The 11,160-nt window shown below is 36.3% G+C and overlaps 1 protein-coding gene and 1 pseudogene across 1 annotated transcript; both read left to right on the top strand.

The window, feature by feature from the left end:
- The first annotated feature begins 550 nt into the window (after positions 1–550).
- LOC112829688 (olfactory receptor 5AL1-like) lies at positions 551–1,525 on the top strand. Its single transcript, XM_025879411.2, has one exon. The coding sequence runs from the start codon at positions 551–553 to the stop codon at positions 1,523–1,525; it is 975 nt and encodes a 324-aa protein (XP_025735196.2).
- A 1,640-nt stretch (positions 1,526–3,165) lies between these two features.
- On the top strand, positions 3,166–9,551 carry LOC112829712 (olfactory receptor 5AL1-like; annotated as a pseudogene).
- The last annotated feature ends 1,609 nt before the right edge of the window (positions 9,552–11,160 follow it).

Here is an 11,160-nt window from a genome sequence, read left to right as displayed (position 1 = left end):
TCATTATATTGACTTGTAGCAGAAGACTTTTCCACAGTCATAACAAACCTAATATCTTTCCCCTGAAGTTACTGGTTTTGATACAATATCACTTACTTTATAAATAATATTTTACCCCTTCCTTTATTGCATTGGCTAGCACACTAATAATGTTTAGTGAGAGTCATGATTGTTTTATTTCTCAGTTGAGTTGAAATGCTCAGTATTTAATCTTAATATATTACTGAAATGTGCTCCCATCTCTTTTATCACTGAAATATTTACCTGCTATTGTTTTAATACTGGGTTTTTATTGTATATATGAGATTCCATATTTTAATTCAAGACATTCTGTTTTCTTCATCAACCCCCCAGACCACTGAGCATGTTGGAATTTCTGCCTGGAGCAAATCACTTCAAATCAAAAGCAGGCAGTGTGGAAACCTAAGAATGGCCCATAGAACCAGTAAGGATTATCTTTCCAATATGGTCACCATAAAATAAGTGTGAGTTAAATTCTTAATCCAAGAAGTGGAAGATTATCTAGCATGGATGTTCTAAAGACAATGATATGAAATGCTTCTACACATTTTCCATGGCTGAAGGCAATAATTCAGAAATAAGTGAATTCAACTTCTTGGGATTCACACAAAGCCCAGAGCTTCAAACCCTTCTTTTCGGGATCTTTCTAGTGATCTACTTAATTAGTGTTATAGGTAATCTTGGGTTAATTATGCTAATTCATATCAGTTCTCAGCTTCATACACCTACGTATTTTTTCCTCAACAACCTAGCTTTTGTTGATTTTTGTTATACCTCCTCTGTTACCCCTAACACCCTGGTGAACTTCCTCCAAGAAATTAAGAGAATATCCTTACCTGCTTGTGCCACCCAGTTGTGTTGCTTTATCATGTTTGCAGTTTGTGAAGTGTATATGCTCTCAGTCATGGTATATGATAGGTATGTCGCCATTTGCAACCCTTTACTCTATACCATTATCATGAACAGAAGGGTCTGTATTCAAATGGTTGTTAGTACATATGTGTATGGCTTTTCTGTTGGACTCCTACAGGCAGTCCTTACATTACACTTATCCTTTTGTAATTTCAATATAATAAATCACTTCTACTGTGATGACATTCCCCTGGATGGTCTGGCCTGCCATAAAACCCATTACAAAGATAGCAAAGAACTGGTAGTGTTCACACTTGCTAGTTTCAATACCCTCTGCTCTCTTCTTATTGTCCTTATCTCCTGCATATTCATTCTATTTGCCATTCTGAGGATTAATTCAGCAGAAGGCAGGCAAAAGGCATTCTCTACTTGTGCCTCCCACCTGACTTCCATCACCATATTTTATGGCACAATCATCTTCATGTACATGCAGCCAAAAACAAGCCATTCTCTGGATACTGACAAGATAGCTTCTGTTTTCTATATTGTGGTAATCCCCATGCTAAATCCTTTAATATACAGCTTGAGGAACCATGAAGTCAAAAACGCTTTGAAAAGAATTATGGAAAAGGTGTCTTCTACTATAAAATAAATGACCTATGGTCTAACTGAAAACCCTCAGAGTTGGGATGCAAAAAAACAAAAACAAAAGAAACAACATCAAAAAAACAGTCATCAAGTTATCTGCATTAGCATACTATTACTAACACGTTTTCAAATGTTAGAATATTAGGTAAGTTCATATCAAAACACAGGATACATTAATTTTCTGATTTTATTTTCCATTATCATAAAACTTATAACTCCTAAAAATATTGAAAGGCATGAAAATAAAATAAATTTGCAAATAGTAGGTTAGATTGTGTTCCACAGATCATTTAAAATCAATCTCTTTTTCATAGAAGAGTTTTGTCTTGAACACTCCAATTCATGAACTTGACATTGGTAAAAACCATGTCTACTTCAGATCACTAAAGCAGCTTTAAGTTATTAACATTGTCTATAAAAGACACACACGCACTCCCAGTAAGATGAATCTGAAAAGAATTATTTGTTCTGGTGACCTCACAGGGACAATGGCATCAACACTGGTAAAACACCTAAAAAAAGACTAAAAGAGCAAACTTGAATTTTACCAAATAAGACAAGTCCTTCAGAGCAGAATAAGGTCTGTGGATTATGTAATAATGCTGCACCAACATTAATTTGCAGATTTTTATAATAGTACTGTGGTCATTTAAGAACGCCCCTGATTTGAGTAAATATTATAAAAGTAAGGAAGCATTTGTCTCCAACTGATTATTAAACATTTCAGGATAAAAAAATGTGATAAAATGTTAATGTTTGGGAGTGCCTGGGTGGTTCAGTCGGTTAAGCCTTCGGCTCAGGTCATGATCCCAAGGTCCTGGAATTGAGCCCTGCATCGGGCTCCTTACTCTGTAGGGAGACTGCTTCTCCCTCTCCCTCTGCTTGTTGTTCACCCTCCTTGTGCTCTCTCTCTTTATGTCGAATAAATAGATAAAAATCTTTTAAAAAAATGTTAGTGTTTGGGGAATCTAGGTGAAGGATGTACAGGAATTCTTTGTAAAATATTAGCATCTTTTCTGTAATTTTGAAATTATGTCAAAATAAAAAGTTAAAATAAAAATAAGTCATTCAGCATTTATTATTCAATTTTAACATTTGAGGTGCCTAGGTGGCTCAGCGGGTTAAGCATCAACTCTTGATTTTGGTTCAGGTCTTAGTTAGGATCCCAGGGTCCTGGGGTGGAGTCCCACATTGGGCTCCCTGCTCAGCAGGGAGCCTGCTTCTCCCTCTCCCTCTGCTCCTCTCCCTGCTTGTGCTCTCCCTCTCTCTTTCTCTCTCTCTACTGTTCATTCTCTCTCTCTCAAATAAATAAATAAAAATCTTTAAAAAACAAGAAAACTTTAAATCACAATTTTGTATAACAATTCTTAAAGTCACTGCATTTTTGTTAATAACTTTATGATCAGCCATAAAAGTATAGCCAAGTTATTGAAACTTGTCAATGTCTCTTCATAAGGATTCAGCTCTTCATTGAGTGAGAGTGGATCTGGCTCTTTCAGATTCATTTTAATTGTATCACATTTGGAAGTCTTATACTTTATAGGCATGACAGATAAGTGAGCCTTGTATCTGTCATATGCAGGCAGCAGTCTGCAAATGTCACATGCAGATATACATGCAGGTGTATACAGATACCTTTTTACCATGGCCGAAGTGAACCCTGATCCTGTGAGTGAATGCTTGAAACACACTCAGATTTCTGGTCACCTCAATATCAGATGCTGGCATCATCATTCCAGGTACTCCTAGAACTGATTTTCTCAACAGTTCATCACACTACTATAAGCTCATGTTGGTGATCTATAAAGAAGGAAGCCAATGCTGAAATAAAATTCAAGAATGTCTTATAATAAGACCCTTTGAAGACAAAATTCCCATTAGTGTAAAAAAGGAACTAACAAATTTAATTTCTTTACCCTTGATCTTAGCCAGAAGGCCTAGAAGCAATCTTTTAATTTCTTCAATGCTCATTTTGTAAATATTTTTTGATAACATAAAACTTTTTCAGACATTCTGTTGAATGCTGAAACATTCCAAAATTCCACTTTGGTCCCCAAGGCCTATTTATGTGATCGAAATTCTGTGGCTCTCATTTCTTATTTTTAAATGACAGTTAATTCATTGATCTCCATCATGCTTTCCTTCACTGATTGATTCAGCCAAAAATTATTAAAAGTATTATTTCACCAAAAATTTATAATCATTTTTCTTGTAGATGCTTAGAGGTCAAAAAAGCCAAATCTGTATGTAAAGGAAGAGGGGAAATATCATTGAGCTGACAGTCTCTTCCAACTTAAATATAAAACACTGAGAGACATCAATTCTCACGAGGATTTCAAAACACAAAAATTTTACTAGGTGAGGGAAAAATAGATCCTGTAACGTATGCTGATAGAAAAATCATGTAACGCCTGCGGAGGGATATGTGGCAATACCTAGCAAAATTACAACAGCCAACAATCCCACTTCTAAGAAACTATCTCAATAAATATTAGCACAAAATGCAAAATAACACATGTGCAAAGTTATTTGCTGAGATATTATTTATATTAGCAACATATTGGCACCCACATATCCAGTGGTAAGAACAGCTATTCTAGAAATGAGGACAATTTCTAGGTGTGCTACGTGATGAGCGTCAGAATATAGTATTAAATCAGAAAGATATTAAAAAGAAAAAAAAAATTCAATATATTATTGAAAAGAAAAAAAGGATACTTCATATAAAACAAGAAAAGGGGATGATTAAAGACATGTACATGTGGAGCACATGGATGGCTTAGTCTGTGAAGTGCCTACTCTTGATTTTCAGCTCAGGTCATGATCTCACGGTCGTGAGATCAAGCCCCCTGTGGGGCTCTGTGGTAAGCATGGAGCCTGCTTAAGATTCTTCCTCTCCCTCTCCCTCTGCCTCTCCCTATCCTTCTCTCTCATGAGAAAGAAAAAAAGAAAGAAAAAGAAAAAGATATGTACATGTATTTTATTACATCTGATTAAAAAAAAAAAAAGAAAACACATTGAGAGGACAAGTCAAAATGAACAAAAGCAGTTCCCTACAGGGAAGGCAGGGAATGAAGTGGGTGCTGACAGGTACAGAAGGCAGTCTTATTTTGAATATATTTTGCTATGCATTTTGGTTTTAGAAGCATATCAAAATTTTAAGGAATTAAAAAACAAAAGTAAGTCAAAAGTGAAAAAAAAGAAAGAGACTTCATTTTAGAAGCCTTCTAGTGCATCTCATTTTATTCAAATAAAAGGCAAAGGCTTTACATTGATCCACAAAGCTCTGAATGATGTCGCCATGTCAACTCTCAAACTTCATCTCCTTCTCATCCTTTTCTTTTCTCTGACTTCCTTGTCCCTAAGATAACAGCATATTTCCTCCACAAGTTTTTGTTTCTTTGCTTGTTTGTTTGTTTTTCAAAAGGGTAAAACATTTTTATGGACATTCTTTCAAGAAAGATGCATGAACGGGCAATAGGCACATGAAAAGATGCTCAACATCGTTAGTCATTAGGAAAATGTAAATCAAAACCAAAATGAGATACTACTTCATACCTCATTTGCTTTTTGTTCTGCATAGCTAGTGCTGAGGCTGAACAGCCACAACAGCCCTGTGGACATCATTGGTTTTCATCTAAAGGAAATTTAGATAGAGTGGTTCATCCATTTCTGTGGAGTGATTACAACAAGATATCAAATGCCCTATGATTTGTATGCACTCAGTTTTCTAGAGATGGAAGAAGAAAATGAACATTCTTTTAAATTCATCTTTGCTGTTGAATTGAAATGTCAATCATAAGAACAGTTTGAAATATTAATCTCAGAAGAAAGGTTTCAATGTTGCTCATTGGGAAACTGATTTTTGTCCAATGGTTTTCAAAAACTGCTACTAAATACAAAGCCCACAAACTGAACGTTTATTTTAAATAAATTCATAATTTTAATATGAAACCAATGTGACAAAAGTTAAAGCAGATATAGCAAATATCTATAGCAGAAATAGTAATTAAATTGTTTTCCCAAGAGATAATTAAAATGTTCTTCTACCCTAGATTCTTCCATTAAGTAATAGCCCAGAAGGTGATCTACCGTTTCAAGGGAAATAATTTGGTCCCCAAACACTAAACATCAAATAACTGCCTGTTCTTGAATATATATAATTATGTTGTTTTCCAATGTTTGTTAAAAATAATGTAACACCCAAAAAATGTTTCCTGAGGGACCATACACACACAATACAAACTTGTCTCATAATACCTGGGTAATTTTAAATGTTACTGGCTTCACAAAGATTCCTTTCAGGTGCACTAGACCAGACTACTTACGGGTTTGTGGTTGAACTGAATGACAGTGTATTGAATATTGAAAGATGCAAAATCATAGGAAAAATATACTTTATCTTGGTGAGAAAGGCTTCGGACTTATATATATCATTGAACAGATAGTTATTGATCATCTTCTTGGTATTAGATACCACAAAAGGTAGGTGATTAAATTAGGCATAAAATACAAATTCATTGTTTAGAAATAACAGTTTTAGGTTTAGAATGTGTACAGACATGTTAACAGTTGGTTGCCATATAGTATAGCAAGTGCTAGGATGAAGGAATCAATGGATGCAAAATTGTATATATAAGATCACTTAATTTGCCCTGAAAAGTCAGGAAAGCCTCCAAGAGGAAATGGTGCAACAGAGCACAGGAAGTTTAGTGGAAGGGAAGTCAGATGAAGGGAATTGTGGCAAAGGGAAGTGTTCTGGGCAGAGATTAAAACGTATGTAACATTACGGCTTACATTTGAATAGCTATGGTAATTGGGAATACCTGTGACATAAACACTATTTGAAGAAAATCAGAAGAGATCAGCCTGATCTGAGATGCAGGAAGTAGATTTTCAAGAGTTATGTCAACTGTTAAAGACCTTAGAATTTTATCTTGAGAGCTATGGGAAGACACTGAAGGATTATATCATAAAAATGAAGTCCATGTCTATAAAAATTCACATAAGCTAAAACGTGAGGAACAGAAAGACATAGGAAAGATTGGAGGCAAGAATAAAAATTAGGGGTCAGTTGCAAACAAAACAAAACAAATCAAAAAGTCATTGTGGTTTGGATCAAGAAAACAATATAAGTGAACAGATCTGAAAAGTATGTAAAGTATGAAATAGGTACTGGAGACAAACTGAATACTAGAACAGGGAACAGGAAAACAAAGTAAAAGATAATTAGTCTCTGATTTGGAAAACTGAATGGATAATGGCACTGTTCATTGAAGATGTAAAATATATACTCCAGATCTTGAGTATTAGGTCCAATGTAAGGAGATACCAAGTTATTTTCTGTATGTGATACTCTTGCATATGCATAATCAGCATATAGATGCCTATTGAGGATTTAGGATTGGATAAAACCACTGAGCAAGAAAGTTAAAAAGGGGGGCGCCTGGGTGGCTCAGTCGTTAAGCATCTGCCTTTGGCTCAGGTCGTGATCCCAGGGTGCTGGGATCGAGCCCCACGTCGGGCTTCCTGCTCAGCGGGAAGCTTGCTTCTCCCTCTCCCACTCCCCCTCCCCCTCCCCCTGCTTCTGTTCCCTCTCTGGCTCTCTCTCTCTCTGTCAAAATAAATAAATAAAATCTTAAAAAAAAAATGTAAGTTAAAAGGGAAAGGGTGGGGGGGCTTTGGAGAAAGCCTGAACATGTTGTCTAAAGCAAAGTTAATAGGAGCAGAGCCTCCAAGATAGAAAATCAAAATGGACAAATAGTAAACTCAGAGACTGCTCTGTTCTGAAAACCAAAGGTGTATTCAATAGCGTTTAATGCTACCAAGCTGCCAAAAAAAAAAAGGGCTTTCTTGGATTTGGGAGTAGGGAAGTTGATAGTTAACTTGGTGAGGGGATTTCTTGTTTAATGGGAAAAGCAGGTAGGTTATACCTGGTTAAGATATAAATATGATTGAAAAATTGGGGGTAGATACTGTTCTAAGATGTTTGGTTGAAAGGGGGAAGGGCACCCGGGTGGCTCAGTCGGTCAAGCGTCTGCCTTTGGCTCATGTCATGATCTCAGGGTCCTGGGACTGAGCCCCACGTCAGGCTCCCTGCTCTGCGGGGAGCCTGCTTCTCCTTCTGCCTGCCACTCCCCCTGCTTGTGTTCTCTCTCTCTCTGTCAAATAAATAAATCTTAAAAAAAAAAAAAAGTGCTGAAGGGGAGAGAAAAAATAAAGTAGTAACCAAGATAAAGTTTCCAAGGAGATGTTAATCAGAATTTAAGTGGGAGAAGTGCTTTTTGTATTTTACTATAGTTTACCTGTCTTGACTCTCTGTGTCCTGACCATATGAAGTAACATGAGACAATGTAGTAGTAAAGGAAAATCAAGTTAACTTTTCCTCTGCTGTGCTTAAGTAAGGAAGGGAGATGATTTCAATTCTGCCAGCTTTCATGCATTCAGAATCCAACCCGGGTTTATGGAAATGTTCTATAACATGTAGTTGTTCTAAACGCTGCTTCAATTCTGTTCACTTCTGACCATTTAGATACTTGAAGAAAGAAGGTAAAATAATGTCTCCTAATCATTGAAAGCTGTTTTACAATCTGGAAATTTATTCTCTGGTGTGCATTTTGTCAAAAGACAAAGCCAGAAAACCCACAGTCCTCTTTTTCCTTAATATTAATATTATATGTGTATTAAGAAAAAAACAACATGGAGATAAGTAAAAAAAAGAAAAAAAAGAAAAAAATCATTTTGATATATATTGTCAAAGCCACTTACATTCTTAACGTTCTTTTTTATTTCTTTATATTTAAAGAAAGGTACAACACAGACTTTGCTATTGTACTGATTATAAAATTTTAATTGAAATACTCTCTTTCTTCTTCTACAGCTCCCTAGTAGATTTTATATCATGGAATTTCTGCCTGGACCAAATCCTTTCATGCGGAAAGCATAAGTGAAATCCACATGCAATTCAGAGTGCTTATCAAGATTCTGCTTTGGCTGAATTTAACATAACGCCCTCCAGGGCTATCTTCTCACATTGAATTGATTATTCCTTACAGAGTTTGTGCCCTAGAGGAGTTTATTGTAGATTTATCTTTTATTGTTTATTGTTCATCTATTTCATGGCAAAACACGGATCATTCAGCAGTCACTGAGTTTATTCTCTTGGGCCCCACAGATAACCCAGAGCTTCAGGGCATTCTCTTTTGTGTATACCTATTGATTTAGTTGCTGTCTTGGGTAATCTTGGTTTTTTATTGTTCTCATCCAGATCGGTCCTCAACTTCACAAACTCATGTATTCTTTCCTCTGTCATCTGGCTTTTGTTGATTTTTACAGTACCTCTGCCATCACTCCAAATACCCTTGGGAACTCTTTTCGTGAAATTAAAAGTATGCCATTTTATGCATGTGTCTCTCAAGTGTGTTGATTTATCACATTTTCAGTTTGGGAATTATTAATGCTCTCCTTCATGGCCTATGATTGGTATGTGGCCATCTGCAACCCTTTACATCATTCTCATTCCCAGGAAACTCTGCAACCAATTGGTCACTAGCTCTTATATTTACGGATTCACTGCAGGGCTCATACTAGCAGTAGCTACATTCCACATGTCTTTCTGTGATTCTGATGTGGTCAACCAGTTCTACTGTGATGATGTTCCCTTGATTGCTCTGGCCTGCTCTGACACCCAAGTCAAAGGGTTGATGTTGCTCATTTTTTGCGGGGTTCAATGTGTTCTGTTCTCTTATCATTGTCCTCCTATCCTATGTGTTCATTGTCTTTGCCATCTTAAAGATCCATTCTGTTGCAGGAAGACAAAAGCCTTTTCTACTTGTGCTTCTCACCTGTTTTCTATTACTATGTATTACGGGACCCTCAGTTTTATGTACCTGTGCCCCAAGTCAAGCCACTCACTGGATAAAGGCAAATTTGCCTCAGTATTCTATGCAGTGGTGACTCCCATGTAAAATCCATTAATCTACAGCTTGAGGAATCAGGAGGTAAAAAAACGCCTTCAAGAAAATTTTTGAAAAGTATATTCTAGTAATCGATAATGAGGTGCGTTTTTCCTAAAGAAACACTGGATGTTAGGAACTTTTAAATGAAGGCTTGTACATGGCACAGTGCCAGGACAAAGTAGAGATCTTTGTCCTCTGAAGCTCAGTTCCCTGATCTCTATCTCCTTGAAAAAATGGGTGTTTTCTTGGTTTTGCTTACATGTTTGCAGTAGATATTTTATAAATGCTTATTTAATTGTTGAATTGGAAAAAAGAGATAAAAACCATCCATTCTGTTTTTCCATGAAATGCTTCAATAATAAGAGGAAGAACAAAGCAACTTAAAAACTTAACTTTATCTTATTTCACTGTGATGTTGAGAATTTTAGGTGGTCTTGTGAGACAGCAACTTTGCAAATGTTAGTGAAAATACCAGGTCTGATTTTCTTCCATAGTTGAACTGGAGTAAAAGATAACAAGGTGCTTGTTTGAAGGGTTTGGTCTAAAAATGCCTAAAACATGACCTTGTCTTTTTTTTAAATGTCCCTATTTATATGGTTGAGCATTTTTTTAAAGACTTTATTTTTGTAGAGCAGTTTTGGGTTTACCACAAAATTGGAAGAAAGGTACAGAAATTTCTCACAGACTCTTACTGCCACACCTACAAACCTCCCCTCCCCCCACTATCAACATCTCTCACCAGAAAGGTACATTTGTCGCAGTGAATGAAACTATATTAATATATCATAATCATCCAAAGTCCGTAGTTCTCCTTAGTCTTCACTCTTGGTGTTGTACATTGTATGGGTTGGGACAAACGTACAATGACTTATATCCACCATTATAATATTATACGGAATATTTTCATTGCCCTAAAAATCTTCTGTGCTTTACTTATTCACCTGTCCTCCACGGTTCCCATCCCTGGCAATTGCTGATCTTTTTATTGTCTCCATTCTTCTCTAGAATGTCATAGAGTTAGAATCATATCCGATGTGGCCTTTTCAGATTGGCTTTTTTCACTTGGTGATAATGTAAGTTTCCTCCCTGTCTTTTCATGGCTTGAAAACTCATTTCTTTTTAGTGCTGAAACATTCTACTGTCTGAATGTAGCATAGTTTATTGATCCATTCACCTACCAAATGACATCTTAGCTGCTTCCAGGTTTTGGCAATTATGAATAAAGTGGCTATAAACATCAATGTGCAAGTTTCTGTGTGGATTTAAGTTCTCAGCTCCTTTGGTTAAATACCAATGAACACAATTGCTGGGTCAAGTGGTAAGAGTATGTTTAGTTTTGTAAGCAACTGCCAAATTCTCTTGGCTGAACATTTTAACATGATCGTTTAAGCACTGCCCTTTCTATGTTTCCCTCCCATTCAGCCAGGACTTTAGCTGCACCAATTATTCCTGAATGGACTGACACAAGCCTTACTCCACATAGTTACTGAGAATCTAATTGCCCTGTCCTTGTTGATTTATACATTTTGCAGTTGCCCATTGACAATTGCATTATCACTGGGCTAGAAAGTTCTAAAGATGCTCTGTGAATTCTTGTGTTCCAGCCCATTTGTGCTTTGGCACTCCTAATTTCTTATGTTAATTAGAATTGACTACCTTAGCCACCACACTAATTCATTCT

This window comes from Callorhinus ursinus, unplaced genomic scaffold (genome assembly GCF_003265705.2).
Source record: "Callorhinus ursinus isolate GAN/ISIS: 27379988/994484 unplaced genomic scaffold, GSC_fseal_2.0 scaffold21, whole genome shotgun sequence".
NCBI classification, from domain to species: domain Eukaryota; kingdom Metazoa; phylum Chordata; class Mammalia; order Carnivora; family Otariidae; genus Callorhinus; species Callorhinus ursinus.
This window is presented reverse-complemented; position numbering and strand designations above follow the sequence as displayed.

Excerpts from the sequence above, each read along its gene's own strand:
- LOC112829688 (XM_025879411.2), top strand. The coding sequence starts at position 551 with ATGAAATGCTTCTACACATTTTCCATGGCTGAAGGCAATAATTCAGAA.